General features: G+C 38.6%; 2 protein-coding genes across 2 annotated transcripts; both read right to left on the reverse strand.

Annotated features, from left to right (window-relative positions):
• Positions 1–719: 719 nt before the first annotated feature.
• On the reverse strand, positions 720–13,509 carry mccc1 (methylcrotonyl-CoA carboxylase subunit). Its single transcript, XM_065955609.1, has 19 exons — positions 13,210–13,509; positions 12,671–12,714; positions 10,825–10,964; positions 10,581–10,676; positions 10,334–10,455; positions 10,005–10,152; positions 9,801–9,922; positions 9,593–9,704; positions 8,680–8,761; positions 8,436–8,563; positions 8,163–8,346; positions 7,676–7,785; positions 7,341–7,557; positions 7,160–7,246; positions 6,035–6,084; positions 5,126–5,263; positions 3,712–3,819; positions 2,287–2,358; positions 720–2,174 (listed from the first exon to the last, which is right to left on the reverse strand). Exons 1-19 carry the CDS (start codon positions 13,263–13,265, stop codon positions 2,037–2,039), a joined length of 2,154 nt encoding a protein of 717 aa, XP_065811681.1. The 5' UTR covers positions 13,266–13,509; the 3' UTR covers positions 720–2,036.
• Positions 13,510–13,659: 150 nt separating this feature from the next.
• On the reverse strand, positions 13,660–21,807 carry lamp3 (lysosomal associated membrane protein 3). Its single transcript, XM_020653436.3, has 9 exons — positions 21,633–21,807; positions 19,880–19,984; positions 19,612–19,716; positions 18,476–18,589; positions 17,546–17,628; positions 17,104–17,226; positions 15,735–15,807; positions 15,479–15,646; positions 13,660–14,824 (listed from the first exon to the last, which is right to left on the reverse strand). Exons 1-9 carry the CDS (start codon positions 21,691–21,693, stop codon positions 14,685–14,687), a joined length of 972 nt encoding a protein of 323 aa, XP_020509092.2. The 5' UTR covers positions 21,694–21,807; the 3' UTR covers positions 13,660–14,684.
• Between the last annotated feature and the right edge of the window lie 1,152 nt (positions 21,808–22,959).

Consider the following 22,959-nt stretch of genomic DNA (forward strand, 5'->3'; position numbering starts at 1 on the left):
TCATCATTAAGTTAGTAGGTATTCATGAAAGAGCTGGGTCTTTAGCTTTTTCTTAAAGGTGCAGAGGGACTCTGCAGATCAAATGGAGTTTGGAAGTTCATTCCACCACCGTTATTTGAAAACAATAAGTACTACATTTTTTTTTTTTTTTTAAATCTGACTTTTAATAGTTTGCTAAATTATATAAAAACTGCAATGATGACAGATATACAAACACACAATGGAGGTCAGCTTTTTTATTATTGTTAAAAGGTGCATTTCTTTCCAGGTAACGTGTGATGTCATGATAGTGGCCTATTCCTAATTTTTTTTATACTTGAGTCCTCACAAAATCTAAATTTGCAAAATGATCACCTGAAGAAATGCTCTGGTCAAAACGTAATCAATTAAAACTTATTTTTAAACATTTGAGAACGTGTGCGGCCTTCTTCCTACTCTACACAACAAAGAGGAGAAACTTGTCTTATCAAAAATGTTCAAAATGTAATTTTTGCTCTTAAGGCAGCAGACTTAATGGATGAGATAAACTGTTTGTTTTTGTAAATGTTTGTCTGCTAAACTTACTACACTACAGACTGAGATGTGGATGATCTGCTGAAGTGTGAAGGTTGTTTTCAATCTTCAGTTAGCGTACACTGCGTCACTCAAACATTCAAAGTGTTTCATAACTCATCTCCCCTTCACACACCGGTTCATCAAGTACGACATGAGGCGGTGCATTCTTCTGAAATATCTTTATTACAGTCTCTGAGCAGTCTAATCACATCTCTTTAAAAAAAAGGAAAACAATCGTCACACATCTACAAAGTGAACACAGGTTTTGATCTACAAGGCCTCGTAACACAGACGTCAGGAAGAGAAGAGAGAGAGATCAGCTGATGTCTGTGATTCACATAGAAACAAACTCTCTGTGACTGACATCTCATTATGAATACTTTGATTTATTTTTTATTTCAAATCAGAGCCAAATGTGTCAAACGTTCATTTCTTATCATTGAACTGTCTGGAGTGTTTTTCTGCCACAGCGTCTCTACTCAGTGCAATCATTGATAATAAATCGGCTTTGTCCTTGAAGAGTTTAGAGTCAATGTGGAAGGACAGACTGTGGACAAGTTTAAAAAAGTGGACATTACCAAACCCCCAATATTTAAGAACCCCCAACAAAAAGTCAACATCGAACCTGGTTCCTCTTAAGATCACCGTCCAATGAAAGCATGTCGCTTCTAATGTGGAGATTTGTTTTTAGTGAAACAGTCATAAAAAGCAGTTTTAAATACTGACAGATTTGATGATATTTACAAATGGTAGAGAAGAGATGTTAGCTTATTAAAGACACATGAAGCTATAAGAAAATGTAAAAGCTACATGGTTATTACTGGAGAGTGATTAAAGGTTCATGGTTCAGTAAAGTTTCTGTGACTCTGTGAAGTCTTCCCCCCTTCAGTCGTCAGTAACCGTCTCATTTATTTCACTCCTATGACCCTCTTAAATATTATTTTAATGATTTCATATTTCCTACAAATCAAACCCTCTATGTATTATTATTAATACGTCTGCCTCAGGTGTGCTTCACTGTTGTTGTTTAGTTCAGAGAGAGGTGGCTCAGCTGACCCCCCCCCCCTCCTCCTCAGAACAACACACAGACAGAAACCATCACCAAGAGAGAAGATAAAGGAAATATATATTTGCAAACCCCGACAATGTCAGAGCCAAACGTTCATATTTTCAAACAAAGAAACACACGAGAAAGAAAAGCAGAAACCAACTAAAGTTCTGAAATCAAAGTAAAGGCGTTGAGTTGATCTGTTAAAAGGCAACTGTACACTGTGAGCCTTCACACTGCTCAGAGGTCACTGGGACTACTTGACCTTTTCTAAATGCATTCTGGGTCCCCGGGGTGAAAGACTAACCTCCACTCTGTTGTGTTTTAGGATCCAGACTTAAACATCAATCAAGTGCTGAACACAAACCTACATTTAAGTCTCAGCTCTCTCCTACCTGTCAGTGTGTATCTATTTGTGTGTCTGTGGTTCTGTCTACTTGCTGCTCCCCTCCCCCTCTCCCCCCTCCCCCTCCTCCTCCAGTTCGACCAGAGCTGCGTGGCGATTGGCCTGAGAGCCCTCGCTGAAGAAAACCTTCTTGATGACGCCAGATTTGGGCGCCCGGATGGTGTGCTGCAGAGACGATAGAAAGACGACTTTACTACCAAACCCAGGGGTTCAGTGTGTGTGTGTGTGTGTGTGTGTGTGTGTGTGTGTGTGTGTGTTCCTGTGTCAAGTCCCTCACCTCCATCTTCATGGCGATCATGACCATCAGAGCGTCTCCTACAGCCACTTTGTCTCCAACCTTCACCAGCACCTGAACACAACACAAAGTACACACTGTTTGTATCTCACAGGAAGTTACTCGTGTCTTTGTTACAGCGTGTTTCAATGACTGTAATCATCTTTATTATAAGCTGCATCTTTAGATTATCTCCAGTGGTTCAACAGATGACAGCATGTTCATCACTTAAGAAAAAGTTTACCAGTAATTAAATTAATAATGATGGAAAAAGTAAAAGAATGTTCAAAACACTGATTTGTCTTTGACTACAGCATCTCCCAGAAAGTGAGAACGTTTTTTGTCTTATTAATAACATATTATTAATTATAATAACACTCAGGTGTCTCTATAAATAATAACAACAGACACAATGGAAGCATGTAATCACCCTCCTTTCAGAGAGTCCATTGTTCTTATATCAGCTGGAGGACATTTTCATTTATTCTTTATTTTTTGTTATATTTTGAAGGCTTTATATGCAGCTGATCCAGCAGATGTCGCCCTTGAGCACCAGCATGAAACCAAAACAACTCGTGCTGCATTGTTGTGTTAGCATGCTAATGCTAGCGATCTTTATTATGCTGGTATCTTCACACTGCATGTAAATTTACCTGAAATGAGCGTGATCTAGAAACACAGTTAAGCAGTGAGTACAGTATGTTATTCTTCTTTTCTCTAGTCCCTCAATTAAACAACTTTTATACACGAGGGGAGGAGTCAGCCGGCCGTCCTGGCGATGTAAACAAAGTGAAGATAGGACTCTGAAAACTCTGAAAACATCACAGACAGTGGGACTCGGGTGTTACACCCATTGTAGACAGTCATGACTCACAGAGTTATCTTCAGAGGATATACTTGATTTATATTATATTTAAGTGTGAAAAATCACACATAAAGCCTTTAAAGGACTAATATGAGAGATATTTACTGAAATCAATCCTAAAATGACCTTTTTCATATCACTGAACATTAAGGGTCACGTCATGTTGAAGTGCAGTCTTCTCTTTTGACAACGCAGCAGCCAGTATGTCCTCCTAAGTTTGGATTCAGGTGTGAAATGGTCCGTTTTTGTTTTGACCAGAGAAGTAGGCGGTTTTAAGGCACACCCAGGCAAACCTCAAACCAACAGGTGTGCAGTGATGAAAGCGACCTGACCTAAAAAGCATCTGCATTTTTCTGATAAGCTCCACGACCAGAAACGTGGTCAGATTAAGATAAATATCTCTTCATTGTTTTGAATTTGGACTGCAGTACCCATTTGAAACACTAGGTGTCAGAGTTACATACTGCTCCTTTAATAAATGTAGTATTCAGTCTTTCATATTTCTTTTCCTGCTCTTGTTTTCCTTAATGTTGGTTTCATAATACTCTGAGTAACAGGCTCACCTTCTCGATGGTTCCCGTCATGGGGGCCACAGCTCCTCCCTGAGCTCCAGAGCCGCTCACACCAGCCAGATACTTGGGCACAGGCACCGACACTTCAGAGCTTCCCTCCTGCAGAGAGATGTAAGCATGTCAGAAACTGAAGTGACAGTTAACTGGCAGCCGGGGTAAGAGGATCTGAAGCGTCTTTAATTTTCCTGTGATGTCAGAGACGGCGAGGGTTTGTCCCCGGCCACCAGTCCTAAAGATGAAAGACACTAAAGACGGAAAATAAGGACAGTTTGAGCAGCTTCAGGGGAACTGGAGTTCAGGTTATATGGACTGGAAACAGGACGAGCTATGTCATAAAGAAATCAATGTTTTATATGATTTCTGAGGCAAATAGAGACGTGGCTCAATGTTGACACGAGTCAGAGTTTGATGGAGTCACTGAAATCTTCCACATGAGAAACATCACTTTTTCACTTGAGGTGAACACTTCTTCTTCCTCACTAACCTTGTAAAGATAAGCTTTAAGAAATAGTTTAAACAGATATATGTCTGTCCCTGGTTGGTGGTTAAAGCATTTAGCGTTGCACACTGCCACACGCACTAATAGGTCTATCCAAACACTTGCATTTGAACTGAACAAAAGAACACAGCAGCCTGAAAATGATTTATTTATTTCTGTGTGATTTTTTATCTATAAAGAGCAACAGTCACCTACATTATTGCAGTCATGTGCAAACTTACATTTTAAGGATTTTCTTACACATTACTTTCATTTCAGCACAAATCTCACTTGGATTATGGTTTTATTTTAAATTGAACAACTTTTTTGTATATAACTTTAAAATAATGGGTAAAATATGCATTTATATATCAATTCAAATGCTTATATTTTTAGGGAAGGAATCTCGCAACCCCCTCTCAATGTCTCCCAACCCCCACTTTGGGGAACACTGACCTAAGGTACACTAAGTTTCTTCACAAAATCCTATTATCTTAATTATCAAAATCAATTTTGTAATTAAAAAAGTAAAATCAGGAAGTCCTTTATTCCCCATCTTTCTGAATATGATGTTTGTTTGTTTTCTTTGTCCCACTAGTTATTGGTAAATATGGAAAATATTTGTGGTTTGAAATACGCCAACTAATGATGATTTTGGGGTATTTTGATAACAATTTGTCACTCTTCTGCACTTTTTATACACCAATCTAAAAGCTGTTTGTATTTTAAAACTCACCCTGCCTTCCTTTAACAAAAATAATCAGAATTTAAAAGTTTTTACAACATTAGAAAAATACTTTTTCTGTCATTTCACGGTGACATAAATTCCTGGCCATTAAAGATGAACATTTCCTTTAATGAAAGAAAAATAATAAATATAGATCACATGGTTTTTTTTTTTAATCATAAGGGTTGTTAATATCATACCGTTGAGAACAGGTGCACTGTGTTGTCCAGGATCACCAGTTTGGGACGAGACTTGACTCCATTGACTGAACAGTGCAGGAACGAGGCTCCGCCTTCTTCCTCCACCTCTCCAGTCACATGGTACGCCTCCGCTCCAATCTGAGAGAAGAAACACACTCATGATAAACATAAAGACATAAAGAGACTCAGCTAGAAATCGTCTTTGCTTAAAGGTTATGAGATCTGTTTAAAAGTTCATTTAAAAGAAATCAGCTTAGGTGAGTCTGGACTGTCATTTCTTATTCCAACTTTGAACATTCATTCAAACCAGGGGGAGAAAGTTCACATTCAAACTGGAATCAGTTGTCAAATTCAAAATGAACGTCCATCAGCGCACCAGGCTCTGATGTAGTTTATGATTTGATCCAGCAGAGGGCGCTCTCAACATAAATTCACCATTTCATGCCCTCTTGACCTCAGTAAATGAAGACGGTAATGTTGTGGCAAAAGCAAAAGGGGAGCCAATCAGGAGATGCAAACTTACATGAGGGAGACTTGCAGCCCACTGCTTCGGTGGAGAGACACAGGATCGCTACATACCCGCAAATATTTCTGTGCCAGGAGCGTTTTTTAGGCTCATTATTGATACGGTCAAATGAAGTTAAATGTTTTTGTGCGGTGAAGTCAGTACTCAAATGAAAAAGCGACAGCTCTAATGTAAACTTCTGTTCCTGTTGCTAAAATAAGATTTTGATCCTCAAGTTTATTGGAATTCATTGGCATTTAATGGCATATCAAAATAAACAATAGCACTATTGTGTTGACTACAGTCAGAACTCAAATAAACCTCAAACATCTGAAATATTTTACATTAAAAAAAACACATCAGGAAATAAAAGGTGTCACTAGCTATGTTTGACGGAGGCTCACCTGCATCGAGTAGCTTCCATCTTTGTTGTAAACGACGACCACATCCACTTCTAGAGACACAAACAAGAGGTTTATTTTTGTAATTTCTTAATGTCCAATCAGTTTGAAGGAAAATGAAAGAATCCACCAAGAGGAGGCAATGAAGTGACTAAATGCAGAGTCTTTATTTTAACATCATCATCATCATCACACTGACCCCGCTGCAGACAGCAGGATTATTCTTGACCTCTGGGTGACTTTTTGTAAAAGAAACTTTAAATAATGTATTTAAGTTCACAGAGAAACTGACACTGACTATGAGTCATCGATCCCCTGATATAAGTCAACCCTGAACTCATCTACATCATAAATTAGACATTTTTCACTCGTTCAAAACGTCCGATGTATCCGTCAGTTTTAACCTTCAGATCATTTAACCAATACACCGTGTTTAATGATCCTGTTTGTAGATATTTGACGAGAACATGATCCATCTACATGTCTATATATATACACATGAGATGATGTGTTGCTCTTACAAACAATGATTTTGTCTAATCAAATTATACACTTTCCAAGAGGTGAGCGTAAATCTGTACTTTCTTTGATAATCTGTTTTTACTTTATGGTAAAAAAATAAGAAAACTCTTAATTAACTGCATGTTGTGGGACACTACTGCTGACTCAAAATCAAGTGCTCATTAAAGTAGAAGCAGATGTTCTGACTTATTGACAGCTATTAAAGAAAAATTAAGTCCATATAAAACAAGTTTAGTCAATCCTGATATAATGATTCAACCACAAATCTGAGAATATGTATATATCAGAATGAGAACATTTCAGTCACCTCTTTTAAATAAAGTCTACTTTGTTTATATCTTGAAAATCGAATGTTTTTTTAGCAGGACAAAAGAAAAATCTGAAGAAAGTTTTGTGACATATTCTCTCTTTTAGTGTGAAGACGACAGATTGAGAAATGAAAGGAGAAATTAATAAAACATACATTCATCAGGACTGTAATCTAGAGTCTCTGATGAAAAATAAATTGCATTGCAAGCCTGTGGTGTATTTCTTTCTTTCTTTCTTCTATACCCTTCATCAATTCTTCTTCGTTACACTAGGGGGGCAGTAAAGATTCCTTCTTACTTTTCTCTCCCACTTGCAGCGTCATGTTTCGGTGAAACTGAATGTTGCTTCTCCACCCGCTGCTGGACCCAAACGGGGAAAAGGGGTCTGAAAAAAATAACACACACCACGTACACTTAGTGAACTTTTTCATCTCATATATGCTGGAAATCTACTGAACCTGATTAGGAAACTGTCTCACCAGTGGAGGTCTGTGTGAACTCCTGTGTGTCTTTCCTCTCCTGCAGCACCAGGCCCAGGGCCGCCTGACAGATTGTCGCCCCAGAGGGGGCTGTCGGAGCGGGGAAGAGGTCGGCGTAGTGCTGAGGGATAAAGCTGGTGGTCACGTTACCGGCCTCGAACTCCGGGTGACCCGACAGACTCAGCAAAAAGTCAATGTTGGTGTTTAGTCCAACGATCTGAAGACAGAGAGGATGCAAAGAAAGTTAGACACCACAGTAAGAAATACAGGCCTTTTCTGGATTTGTTCAAATGAAATGTTTTGTTTAGTAAACACTGAACCCCCATATGTCTTACATTGTACTGTCGTAAGCAGTACCGCAGCTTCTTCAAGGCAGCAGATCTATCTTCTCCCCACACCACAAGCTTGGCGATCATTGGGTCATAATGTGCCGACACCTCGTCACCTGAAATCAAACACACAAAAGCATGCAAAATACATTTTAGAAGTTCTCTTCATACCAAAGCCTATCCTTAAATTAATTTAGCTAATTTTGTTACAATAATGTTGAGTAATGATAATGCATAATCACACATGCTCCTTAATATACTTATTTCTTAATAAAAAATCCATAATGAACAGAGCTTAGGTTAATAGATCCACACTCATCAGCTCATTGCTTTGATTCTGCCTTGAATTTTCCAGTTGTCTCTTTGCTTGATCCTTGTGCTAAACATCTGTCTTTGTTTAGTGTGTAATCAGGAGAGATATCGTGGTTTGGTGCAGATTGAATGGGAGATCTCACTGTAATTACAATCACAGCGTTGGGTCTAGACTCCCTACCTTCCCTGACTCCGGTCTCTATGCGTGTGTGTTGGTCTGCTGGAGGGGTGGAGAGATGCAGCAGAGGCCCCGCCCCTGGCAAGAAGTCGTTGTTTGGGTCTTCAGCGTAAATGCGCGCCTCAAAAGAGTGTCCACTCAGTATGATGTCATCCTGGAGAAGAGGCAGGCGCTCCCCTGCTGCCACCTGCAGGAGACAAAAGAAGAAACATCAGTGAGAGTGAATTAACAGCTTTTGGTTATTTTTCTCCTCCGGCTGGCAGCATCTCTTCTCACCCTGAGCTGCCACTCCACCAGGTCGGTCCCAGTGATCATCTCAGAGACGGGATGTTCCACCTGCAGCCGCGTGTTCATCTCCATGAAGTAAAAGTTATGCTGCGCGTCCATGATGAACTCCACTGTGCCTACAAAGGATGATTTAACACTACTATGTCAGACACTGTGTTCCAAGTCTAAGACTCTGTGGTGAAACGTGTGTGTGTGTGTGTGAGTGTGTGTGTTGGGTATTCAGGGGTCTCACCTGCCCCTACGTAGTTGACGGCCTTAGCTGCTTTGACAGCTGCCTCTCCAAGTTTCCGTCGAACCTCAGCACTAATATCAGGCTGAAAAAAAGAAAAGTGAATAAAGTCAAATTAAGATGGAGCAATAAGAAATGACCTTTTAGAAATATGTTTCTATCCTCTTTGAAAACAAGGAGTTTCAACAGTCCCAGTATACTCAGCCATGTTTTCACCTCATGTGAACTTCCTGCTAGTTTGACCCTGATGGAGGTCACAAGCCGAAACGTGTCGGTCTGATTTGTTAATGAAGTTGATCTTCAAAATAAAAGTCGTGGTTGGAGCATTTTAACCTCTTCAGTTTGACATTTCTACTTTTAGCTACAAAACAGTGAGTCTGAAATTTTACTTTTTACATTAATCTCAATAAAAGTACATCTGAGGGAAAATTCTATTTTTTTTCTGAAAATGACACATTTGCTGTTTTTGTGATCAATATGAACATTTGCAGAGCGAGGGTATCAAATAATGTGTTCCTTACTGAAGGACAGTCCATACAAAATATTTTTTCACCAGGCTCTCAAGAGATTTTACGAGACCCATGAGCTTGAACTTTTCTCTTTCAAAATAAACCTTCCTTGCCAACAAAAGAGAATTTTAATGACACATTTCTCCAGAAAATCTGAACATAAACCTCAATGAAGGTCTATAGCTTTGTGTGTCATATCTAAATTCATCTGGATTAAGTCTGAGTGAAAGACTGGGTCTGTTTGCATTCACACATGCAGCTCCTCATGGAAATATCAGGAAGTTTTCTGAAAGTGTGAAAGCCTTTTCTTCAACAATAAATCCATCCTCACTCACTCACTCACTCACTCACTCACTCACTCACTCACTCACTCACTCACTCACTCACTCACTCACTCACTCACTCACCCCTGGTGCTTCCTCGATGATCTTCTGATGTCTCCTCTGGACGCTGCAGTCTCTCTCAAACAGATAAACTGCGTTACCGTGCATGTCCCCGAACACCTGAACCTCCACATGCCTACAGGAGGACCAAAGAAAAACAGAAAAGAGTTCAACAGGTGGGTAAAGGTGGCAGGGCTGTCGGTGTCAATTAACTGAATGATTTTTTTTTTACCTGGGATCTTCTACAAACTTCTCAACCAGCATGACATCATCGTTAAAGGATTTTCTGGCTTCCCTCCTCGCTGACTCCAACTGCTCCAAGAAGTCTGTGTCTGAACGTGCAATACGCATCCCCTGAACACACACACACACAGTTATTTAATGTTCCGTTGAGTTCCTCTGTCAGAGTTACTGAAGCACCCTTCAACCCTCTCACCTTGCCTCCTCCTCCACGGACCGCTTTAATCATCACTGGGAATCCTATCTGGGCCGCCTCTGCTTGCAGTCTCTCGTTTGATTGGTCTTCTCCATGGTAACCGCCGATGATTGGCACCCCAGCAGCTGACATGATGTGTTTGGATGTGCTGCAGAAGAAGAAGATAAAGTCATGAAAAACGCTTTGCTGTATTCCCCTTTTTCTGCTGCAGAAACACAAAAGCCTCCACAAACATTTGAAGTACCAACACACATGTTTTGATCTAAAGTTTATATTTAAGACATTCAGGGAATATTCATGTGTACTGTTTTGATATGAACGTGTGCTACCTTTTGATGCCCATGTCTCTGATGGCAGAGGACGGCGGTCCAATAAAAATGATACCTTCCTGTTTACAGGCCTCTGCAAACTCTGTGTTTTCTGATAGAAAGCCGTAACCAGGGTGAACCGCCTACACACACACACACACACACACACACACACACACACAAGTCTCTTTCAGCAGGAGTTGATACAAATTAAAGCATTACTCCTCTACCAAAAAGTGATTATACAAACACGTAGAGAACATCTCACATGTGATCCAGACTGTTTTGCCACTTCCAAAACTTTCTCCATGGAGAGGTAACTCTGCTGGGAGGGCGGAGGGCCGATGTGGTACGCTTCATCCGCCTTAAAAAATAACAAAACAAAACAGAAAACACAACTTGAGCAACGCGTTTTCTCATCGTGAACGGGGAGAACAGACTGAGTCACGATACAGTAAATAAAACATTCAAAAGAATCAGCTCTTTTCAAGACAGATGTATTCAGATCTCACCATGGCCACGTGCATGGAGTCTCTGTCCGCGTCGCTGTAAACAGCCACAGAGCGGACGCCCATTTTCTTGGCCGTGCGCATCACACGACATGCAATCTCTCCGCGATTGGCAATCAACACCTTTTCTATCCTTCCCACCCCTTGACAAGACAAAACACAAACTTGAGTTTTTTCCTCCATAACGATGACAGCACACCTAAAACAAGACTTTACCTCAGTCATCCCTCTTCAACCGTCATTCATTACATCAAAATGTGCAGACAATTATTTATTTTGAGCCAATGACTTCGCAGGCAGACGGACAGAGAAGAATATCCGGGGAGAGTGGGGAATGACATTCAGGAAAGCAGCCACAGGTCAGACTTGAACCCAGGCCCCCTGATTAGTGTTCTGTAGTGTTCATACACGGGGAGCGAGTGACCACTACGGCCATTAGCGCCCCAATGCTAAAGTTTTTATAGGACTTTCAACCATCACTCTCGAAGGTTTATTGTTATAAAGATTCAGATCAAAACAGCCACAGTTCTGCCTAAAATCAGCACTAACTCTGAATCACTAGTGATCATTGTTCATCGTGCTGATCTGAATTGGTAAGGAGGACTTACAGCCAGTGGCTGTTTGCCTGCAGCCAATTTAATTTAATTTGAATTGTGTTCTGTTTTGTTTTAATTAATGTTTTGTGAAAGAGGGGCAGATATTATAAGATTAGTCTTCTTTCTGCTCCTTTTCATTCAAAATTTGAGATTTTATGTTTGTTTGTTTTTCTTAACTTTACTGTTTCTTTGAATGAAACAAAATTGACAAATAAAAAATAAAAAATTCTACTTTTTATATTGATGAACATATTTTTTGGTGCTGTTTTATTAGTATATGTTCATATTTATTTATGTATGTTTTGTCTTATGAAGTTTAATGTCCACACTGACGGACTTTTCTTGACATACTGTTGATCTAGATCAGGGTGGGGCAACTGGCGGCCCATGGGGGCCACATGCGGCCCCCATCAACCCCCAACGTGGACCTCAGGTCAATTTTTACACATCAATTAATTGGAAACATGAAGAAAAACCTGACAAAATCTGCCATGAATTCATGAAAACCAGAAATATGTCCATAATAATATTTGCTCACTGGTACATGTTGAGTTTAATTTGAGACATAATCGACTGTGATCGTTTTTGTATCCTACAATTTGGCCCTCTGGCGGCGAGAATTAAATGAACGCGGCCCCTTGCTGTGACCAAAGTTGCCCGTCCCTGCTCTAGATAATGTACTTCCTGTTGTGTATTATTTGTCTACCTGCCCTGGGACAACAGGTGGAAATTGCAATTACATTTAATAATGCAAAAATAAATAAATAGAATAAATAATTCATGCTATTTTAAACACTTGATATTTTGCCTACATAACCGTACTACAGACAGTTAATCCATTTGAAGGACAAAAAGATTAAAATGTCCTTCACTGCGATTGGAGAACAAATGTAATCCAACTAAACTGTAAAAGAAAACCTCCACCGGGGACGGGCAACTTTGGTCACAGCAAGGGACTCTCACCGCCAGGGGGCCAAAATGTAGTACACAAAAACAATTACAATAAATGATGTCTCAAATTAAACTCAACATGTAACAGCAAATATTATTATGGACACAATTTCTGGTTTTCATGATTTCATGGCAGACTTCATGTTTCCAATTAACTGATGTGTAGAAATGAACCTGAGGGCCACGTCGAGGGTTGACGGGGGCCGCGTGTGGCCCCCTGACCTGCACCAACATGTTTTTCTACAGAGACATTCACATAAATGATGATGACTTCTGTTGAAATGAGCTTTTTCTTGACTCACCTCCTGACACAAACCTCACACCTCTTCTGGACCATGACAGCTTCCTGACGAGAAGAAAAACAACTTCACAACTATTATAATCACAACTGGGCTGCAGCTTTTTACTTCTTTAAACAACACTTAACTTTACAATACAAGAACAAAACAAAAAAAAAAAAAAGGTTGTTCCCTTTTGAGTGTAAATCCTAAACAGAGTGGTTGTTTGTCCCAATCAGAGTCTGCTACCTTTATTTAACCTTGCTCAACTTTTATCTGATTCACTGACTGGTTTCATATTCTAAATCAAGAATATGATATAAGTAGTACATTATGTATTTGTCTGCACACGACAGCACCTCTTAATAATCTCCAAAGTGACGTGTTGCAGTGAAGGATACAGAATCACCTGTAAGGTTAGAGCTCACACCTCAGCTAGCATTAACACTGGTTTAGCAATGAGCTAACGTTAGAATTAGTGTAAAACAAAGGTCGTTTGTGGAAGATAAAGTGAGAGGGAGTGACGGGATGGTAGCAGGTGTTTAATGCGGTGATGTACTCACTGTGTGAATATCCTCAGACCCTGCAGAGTCGGGAAACTCAGGATAACTGCAGCCATAGCTACGAGCTGCTGAAGCTAGCGAGCTAATAGCCTGAACAGCTGAGCAGGAAAAGGCGAAGCGGTAAATTTACTAAACAATCATAAACTGGTTCAGTTCGGCTTTTACTCCAGAAACACAACCTTAATATAAACAACAGATAAATACACCGGGATTCAAACTCGTAAACTTAAGCACAAGAGAAAAAGACACGCTTGTAAATGTCTGTATCATCAGGTTATGACCCGTCTGAGGACTCGTAGTTTCCACAGCCAATAAGAAAGAGGAAAACGGAGGTGTGGAGGAAACTGCAGGTACTGAGCTTCACCAGCAGAGGGCGGTAAATTACTTTTAATCCCGATGTGATTATCAGCAATTTAAAAAAAAAAAAAAAAAAACACACATTCAGAATAATTTAATAAAACTCGTTTTATTTCAAAAACAAGAAACTTTCCTGCAAAGCAATTCAAACATTTAAATTCAGGTGGACACTTCAATATTTTACACTTTTAATGCCTTCATTTGAGTTTTGCATCACATTTTAACACAGAAGCCAACATACTAGGGCTGAAAAATACATTGAGTTTTTAAGATATATTGATATATTTTCAAATAAGATCTAGGGTAAGACAACATGGTTAATATGGATATAGTTTAAGTTGCATTAAAATAACGTTACAGAGGTGTCAGGTCACCTTTTTCTCATCTCACTGATGATGACTGACTGTCTGTCCCTCTTAACCCTGCTTCTCCTCTCTCTCTCTTTTATTGTATTTAAGGAACATTTTTATTTTATAATATTACTCTTTAAATTCACAAACAGGTAGTTTATTTTTCCATGTGTTTTCACTGTTAATAAAATACATATCCATATATATAGAGTATCACCATTCAGCTAATCAATATCAAGATATGAGTTTTGGTCCATATCGCCCGGCACTACAACATACAACAACCAAGCAAAACGGATTGATAAGTCTAATTAATTATGACGCTGCAACAAGTTGAACTAATTAACTGGGATCATTCTACAGTATGCAGGCTATCTGAGTTTGAGGGTAATACCATAAATAATCCCATTAAAATCTGGTTTATTTATTTACATAAAGCCTGTTTCCCTTTTTTTTAAATAACTGTTCAACATGAAATAAATCAGATTGTTTCAACAAACACGTCCAACAAAATGCTAATTGAATATAATTGCAAAGAGAATGGGAGATAGAAAATAAAACTTTTGAAAATTATTCTTTTTAAACAGCATCGTTTGCATTTATCATCAGAATATTTGACCTCAGACATTTGTTTATTTTTTGGAAGAACCCCAGGCAGGAGAAAAACATCACTTCAAGTGTAGGAGGGAAGTTTTTGTAACAGTCACAAATACGATCTCAAATCATCTTTGAGCTGGATTACATCTCCATCACGTTTCACAGGATCTCTCACAGGCTTTCGTAACCTTCTGTCCGGCGGTCTCTAATGACCAGGAAGGTTATCACAGCGATCAAAATGATACACACCACTACGGCCCCGATGACGATGGGGATGACTCGCTTGTTAAAGTCAGCCCAACACTCCACATCTGAAACATGAGACAGAAGGAGGGAGATGGAGGAAGAGAAGGGAGGAAAAGTCAAGAGGAAAAAAAGGGTTTTGATTTGTTAGAAAAACATATCTGTGTCACGTTTAATCTGTGCAGAAATGAATGCTGTTCTTGGAATTAGTCTGCATTTGTTTGCATCCTTGTAGTTTGAGCCTGAAGTGTAGACTGTAGTCCACACATTGTCTAAGTGTAAGTAGATATTACTTTATGTATTTTTGAAAGCAAGAATGTATCTAGACGCAGCTGCAGAAACAAGCACGTTATAGAAAATAACATTTTAATGCATGCAAAATTGTACAAAACTTGTGCTTGTATCCATTTTAGATTATGCACTTTCTATTTGTTTGTCATGAGCTTGCACTTGGTTTTCACACTACTATACTCAGCCTATAGACAAAACAGTATCTAGCTTAGTTTATAGACTATCCTAAACATGTTGACTAACTTTTCAGTGAGCATTTTGTCCAAGTCTTAAAAAAAAACAGTGAAAAAAAAAAGAGAGTTTTAGCAGCTTTATTATGATTTTAGCTCTAAACCCACTAAAGCAGGATAAACCTAAATGCACTCTTTGAATATTTGTGGAACAGGCTTGTTACCCCTGTTTGTTTCATGCAAATAATCTAGCTCAGATACCTTTTCCAAACTCTCCTTTGTTCAGCGTGAAGGCCTGCACCTGCAGAGGAACCAGTTTGATGTTCAGCTGAGACGACATCAGGAACAGACTCTCAGAATTGCACTTGAAGCTCTTTCCTGTAGCCGTAGAGAACAGCTCTTCCTGAGTGATACCTGAGTAAGTCTTATCTTTGAGGAAGGAGGTAAGACAGGGAGAGATGTTAATGTTTGCAGGTTTTGTACTGGATATGTGTTACGTGCCTCTCTGTGGTCTTACTTAGACGTCCATGGTTGGGAGGCAAAGTAGTCAAATGAGCGAACAGCTTGGTGACGGAGAAAAGAGTCTTGTTCTGGAGATGAAACACAAACAGACACAGAATGAAGCTGATTCATAAATCCTGGGATTCTAAACAAGACACGCAACTTTTCTTCAAAGTAAACAAACACCAGCTAATGAATGAATCATTAATCTACGGTAGATAATGGATCTTTGAACTTGTTGTTGCCATTGCCAGAAAAAACATTTCTCTTACACTGAAATCTACATGTTCTAGATTAATTCCTCATTGTGTGATCAGCCAAAAAAGTTTGTTAGTTTCGCATTTGTGGAAAACATATTACATCATTTCCATGCTTTTTTGAACATTTCTGCTGACTGTTACTGGACATTTGTACTAATCTTGTTTTTCTTTATCTGCAAATCCAGACTTTTGGCTTGTGCCTTGGCTATTATTTCTCAGCTATTGCACTACACTATTGCACCCTGTTGGTTTAATTAGCCTGCTAATCAGCTGAAGTTGGCAATATTATGTAACCTTCTGCATGGCGCACCTGTCTCCTCTGCAGTCACATTTTCCCTTTTTGTTGAGTCGATGACGACAAAAAGACAAATGGTTTTTCAAATGATTCAAAAACAGAAACAAGTGAATATTTTCATTCCATACACATGTTCTGTATGAGGCTAGACCATATTAGACATTATTTACTTAAAGTAAATGTCAAAACATAACATAGTCATTGTGCTGTGAAATGTTTAACATCATTTATAAAGACACTTTTCAGCTCATCTAAAGTCTTCTTAAACAAGATGCTTAAACAAACCTGCAAGGTTTCACAAAACAGGATTAGGGATTATTTGCGAGTGCACGCTCAAATCTGGTTGTTGAATTCTTTTCATTGTTTGATGTTATTTCTGTTTGTTATAGTCGGCTCTTTCATTTAAAACATTTTGTATGCTGCCGTCTTGTTCAGGAATCCCATTGTGAAAGAGAGAGAGCTTAGTGGGACTATCTCTAATCGATTCATGTAAAAAAAATAAAAAAGGAATTTTTCAGTTCAACAAGAGGTTTTTTTTTTTTCTCAAACCACAAAGAGGCACTTTCATTCTTCTGTTTTATATTTCACTAAGCTCAATTTTTTGGGAAAATAGTAAAAGAGTTAAAGGTAGAATTTTTGGCTGTCAGGTGTAGGGCAGGAGAAGTACTAAGTTGTATTAAGTGCACACACTCAAGTCAAGTGCACATACCTCAAATACCTGCTGGAGTACCAAAATTAAGGGTGAACACATTTAGTTACATTGCATCCCTTCCTGCAGTGCAACATTCTCACAGTGAGGATTATCCATTTCTTCGTTAAATGTTTTGTACCTGTTTGAAGACGAACTGCAGACTGGCAGCGTTGTTTGGCAGAGTGAGGCAGAGGACAGCAGTTTTTTTACCGCAGTAACCGTTGACCCTGACCCTGGTCGGGTCGAGGCTCAGGTAACTGGTCTGCAGAGAAAACACAGAAGAGAGCAGAGTTACTTCATAGCAAAAGACAGCATTACAAGTCAGTGGACCTTATCAATGTGTTGGTTATACTTTGCATAAATGTTTATGTATTTCCACTCATGTATCATAGTGCTGGAGATCGTGTCCAAGTCTGTTTTTAAAAAAGAGCTGATGCTTCTTTTAGATTTCTACAATTTCAACAGTAAAACCAAATAATAACACCTCACAAATAAATGCTGACAGACATGCACACTTACTGCAAAATGTGCTAAAAAGGAAAAAATAACTGCTCACTGCTGACCCATTCACAGCCACTAACCTTCTTTTCGATGACAATGAACACCACTCCCATCTTAGCTTTGATGCATGGTATCCCAGCAAGAGTCTTTAGTGTGTAGACCCCTGCACAAATAGACACAAAAAATACCAACTCTAACATAAGATACAAATTTCACATGATAACATGACATTTTCTAAAATTGGGTTTCTTTGATTCATTTTCTAGGTGTCACAGCTCTACAGTAGTTGTTCTCTATGAGTTGTATTGAAAAAAGGTTCAAAGAGAGTGTGTCTTTGTACGACGGAGGAAAAAATAAATTAAATTTACGAGAATAAATTCGTAAATTTACAAGAATAAAGTCGTAAATTTACAAGAATAAATTCGTAAATTTACGAGTTTAATCTCTTAAATTTACAACTTTAATCTCGAAATTAAAAAAATTAATAATAATTTGAACGTGGCCCTAATCCTCCGTATCTTTGTAGATCATTCATCTAGCTGTGCATCTGTTTTTCTTGTAGAACTTTGATCATTTTCACTTATTAAGTTATAAAGTGTACATGTACATGATACATACGCACGAGTTATAATTTCCTGTAAGTGTAGGACAACCTCATTTCATCTCAGTCATCAAACTACTGAGTTTGGACAGATGGTAAACCTACTGATCAAACTTGTTTTCAGTTAAAAATAAAACAGCTTTCACAACCTTAAAGTAAAAAAGCTCTTTTATAATCATCGCACAGTGCCAACCATCTTCAAAAAGCCGACCGGTTTGACAGCTGACAGCAACCACAGGCATCGTCTGATTCACTTTCATTAGTTAGCTTTTATTCTCTTGTTGTGCATCTCACCCTTTGATTCTATCACTACTGGGGACATCTTTGAGATTAGAATAAGTGGGTCAGAGAAACTGGTGGTGTTGTTCATATTTCTGTGATACATCTGGCTCATTGTGTAGGTGTGTACCTATAGGAGGGACGGACTCAGAGGGCTGAAGGACCGGGTAGTAGATCTGAGCGTCAGAGGGAAACTCCTCAGAGTCAGATAGAGGCTGGATGGAGCTGCTGTTCCCCTGAACAACTGGTGGACAAAGAAACATGTAAATACACCAATAAATCATTTCTATTGGAATTTAACAACATTTATTTGATGGGAAAACTTGTGCATCACAACACACTTAAAAAAGACAGAGTTAACAGAGGTCAGTAACTGATTTCCAACTCTATCCACCGTCCTATCTCTCCATTAAAGGCACAAAAAGCCCAAAAATAAATCTTAGGAAAAAAAAAAATACCCCATTGGTTCTGGATGGAATAAACATAATACTTGTCTCATTAAACTATGTTAAAGGAACAAGGTGTTACTATGCCGACAGCACATTGTAAGCAGCATAGCCTTAGGAGAGCACAAAAACTCCATGAAAGATATAAAGTTAGTAACATGTATCAATGAGATTTGAATCTTTCATGATTCATGTCCAAGTCATGCAAAGTGTGGTGTTTCAAGTCCCCTAGCAGTCTAAGCCTATATCAGCTCCGGGCTGGTCCAGGTCAAGCCTGAGCACAAACCTGACTGTAAGCTTTATCAAAATGTAAAGCTGTAAGTCCAGTCTTAAGTAGAGAGGGTTTCTTTGGAGACATTAGGTACAACAACAAGAAGGCCTACATTCTGGGAGCATAATCGTATAGAGTATTAAAAAGGGAACTATAAGGTCTTTATGTCATGATTGTGCCTGGCCATTAATAGTAATGGATGTAAGGAGAAGGTTTATAAAATTCAATTACAATCTTTATCAGTGCCAGTGCAGAAAAGCTAATATGGGAGAAGTATGATGTATTTTCCTAGTTTTAAGTACAAATGCGACAGTATTTTGGTTCAATGTATTTGTATCATGCACAGTTTAATTAAGCTCATCTACCAAAAGTCAGCAGAAAATAATATAGAGTGGATGGACACAAGTTCCCTTTTCAATTCAACTTTTTTCACAAATGTAGACAACGCTATGATTTCTATCATAGAAGCGTTTCTGGACATATCTCGGGAAATACGTTGTTTTTTTTGGGGGGGGGGAAATAAAAATCAGGTGTTGTATATGTGTGTACCTCTTAAAGGGATCTCTTCAACAGAGTTGTAGATCTGAGCCTCAGTGGTCAACTTGGAGTCGGACTCAGCCTGGTCAGAGTTGCTGTTTCCCTGGACCTGAACACCTTGAGGAGGAAGAGACAAACACCATTATTCATCACAATACAACTGTCAAAAGAGTGAAGGCTCTTTTTGTCTCCTTTTGCAAAAACTGTGCTTCAGAAAAGTATTCTTTAATGGATTTGTGGGGCTCTTTGTAAAAATAGCAGGTGTTTTGTAGGCGTGTACCTTTTGGAGGGATCTCCTCAACAGAGTGGTAGATTTGAGCCTCAGTGTTCAGGTCAGAGCTAGAATCAAGCTGGATAGAGTTGTTGTTCCCCTGGAGGTGAACACCTGGAGCAGGAAGAGACACGTCCATTTTGACAAATCAGTTAGTAACAGTTAGTAAAAACTGCTTCCATTCACTTTTTCGTTGCAATATGGAAATTTGTCTTAAACTAGAAAGCTGCAGGCATTTAGCTGTCTTCATAGCAGTATTAAAACCCTCTGCACCTTTAAGAAAAAGCTAAAGACCCAGCTCTTTCATGAATACCTACTAACTTAATGATGATGGTCTCCATATTATTGATGATGATGATGGTAATGACGATGGTTTTTGTTTGATAACGACGACTTATAAGATGGTTTCTATACTGATTAGAGCTCTCAAGAACTGCCCTCAATGTTGTGCTTTGCCTCTGGTCACTTCCTGTCAGCACCTGTGTGTCCAATCAGACTCAAAGCTGATCGTTTGCTCTTACTGACATTTCTTTTTTTATAGATCCTTCCTTGTGTTGATCTTACTCTCTGATGTACGTTTGGATAAAAGCGTCTGCTAAGTGAATTGTAGAATTGTAGAAAATGAATAAATATGTAAACAGAGTGGAAAAGTTGCTGCACATAACTGCAAACACAACTTGTTATACTGTCCTACTCATACTTGGTAAAGTATTCTATGTAGCTCTGCTTTAACTGGTCATGTAATGTGAAAGAGGTTTTCTGTGTCAATGGCTGCAATGCAACATTACGTTCACTATCAGAGCACAATATACAGTACAGGAGACTTTTACACAGGGATTCTTTTCTGTTGATTAAGTCCAATAAAGGCTGCATTACTGCATATTTGTGAAGGGAACCAACCAGGGATGTGTACTTTACTAAGCAAAGCAATGCAAATCTGTGATCTTGGCTTGTAACCGAGCTATTATTTCTCAACACACACAGAGAGCTTCCTGCAGTACATTTCATCCACTCTGGTAATCAGCTGATACTGAGTGCCAGATGACAGGGCTGCATGATATGCGACAGGACCAGTCTTACATTATATTTAACCTTAGTGCTGCATATTCCTTTTAATTCTGCATATAGTTAAATCATCTGCACTCTTGTAGTACCCCACATTGTAACTCTGCCAAAAGACTTAACAGATTTTTGGAATAACAGATGATGTAATATGTTTAAAACCAATGGGAAACAAACTACATTATTGTTATAACCTTTGTTCACTTTGCAACAGAACAACCTGGTAGCATACATACATGGTTATACTGTAAACAACAACAATGGCACGTGTTTTTGGCAAACTTATTGCAAGATATTTTAAAATGAATAGGTGGATGCAACTGTATTGTAAATTTCCCCATTGTGGGATAAATAAAAGATTATCTTATCTTATCTTCTCTTATCTCTTAGCTCTACTGTAGTCATAGTGATTCTAAGCCTCGTCATATCTGATGCATTAAACCACGGCATTAGAGAGATGGAAAGGTTGAAACCACAAAAGACCGCTGAAGAGAGCACTAGAGGAAACCAGAGTGCACATTTACCAGACAGGTAGAAGATAATAAACACAATAAAAAGAAAGCACAGCAGCATTAAGACACAGTTTAATGTAAATACTAAAAGTCGCCAAAAAAATGTTTTTCAAGTTGCAGAGAAAAGACAAAGAAAGAATTAAGAGATCTCTTTCTGAGGTAGAAAAAAAATATATCCTCAAACTTACTGGGAATAAGAGCAGCCATGAGGAAAAGAGTCCATCCACCTGATTGAGCCATGAGCATCATAGTTAGTGAAGTAAATAAAGAAGCAGAGTGGAGTAAATCTGCAGTGCACAATGAGTAGTGCAGTTATAGAGCGCTGCAGCTGTGGTTGGACTTGTAAATGTGAAACTGTTTAACACCTAAGCGACCCGCGCAGAGGAAGTGAAGTGGAGGCGGGCTGACTCTTTGGGAAACTTTGTGTCAGTTTTAACTGACAAACCAAACAACCAGCAGCTACCTCAAACCATGTTCTCCACACACTACTCAATTTTTACATAATACAATCATTTATAAAAAACGTTTTAAACATAAACAGGAATTAAAATAAGGAAAACTCAGTCCAAATGATGCTGTTCTTCTGGTCAAGTTTGACGATCAAATAAGAAACAGCTACTAAGATCAAAACTGTGTTGGGCATGCTAAACATTATGAAGGATTCAAAATGTTTCTGATAAGAAATTAAATGTGTTTTCCTCTCCTTTTCTCTTTTCTGGCCTTAAAGCCTTTATCCATCCATCCATCCATTATGTATACCGCTTTTACCCAAAGGAAAACAATCATGCAAACCATTCAAACCAGGGACCTTTTTTTTGATCACACAAGTCACTTTATATCATCACTGGTTACTTTAACTTGCCATCCACTACGCATAATTCGGAATTGTGCGGTATTGTTTAACTATTTATATTATTTTGTCTATACATCCTATTGTTGTTTCTATCTGTATTTATCTTATCGATCCTGTGAATTTTGTATTACTTCTTTCTCTGTCTTGCTGCTGCAATGCCCGAATTTCCCCTCTGGGGATCAATAAAGTATTATCCTCCTCCTTTATGTCACCTTTAAATGGTCTCAGTCTCTTTTGTCTTTAATGGGTCAAATCCACAGCATACATGTTTTCATTTTTTTAAGAGATGTTGCTTCTTGGTTTTTTAAATCAAATCAAGTTTATTTGTATAGCACATTTAAAAACAGCTTAATCTGACCAAAGTGCTTTACAGGCAATGCATAAAAGCAAGGAATAAAAAAATAATAATGTGAAAAAACATTTCATTCAAGCAGAAATCTCAGAAACAACCTGAACAACCTCACAACTTAAACAAAACCTATGACCTAATACCACAAGATTCAGGTAAGTATCAGCTTCCAGACCTTTTATTGATGGACATTTGTTGTTGTCTATGCTGTATGTGTATTGTTTGTTTATACAGTCCATAGCATATCATGTGGTTACAGGATGCATATTCACATTATGTCTACCATTTTTTTATTGAATAGTCAGACATTTTG

Source organism: Labrus bergylta, chromosome 6 (genome assembly GCF_963930695.1).
Source record: "Labrus bergylta chromosome 6, fLabBer1.1, whole genome shotgun sequence".
In the NCBI taxonomy this organism is placed as follows: Eukaryota; Metazoa; Chordata; class Actinopteri; order Labriformes; family Labridae; genus Labrus; species Labrus bergylta.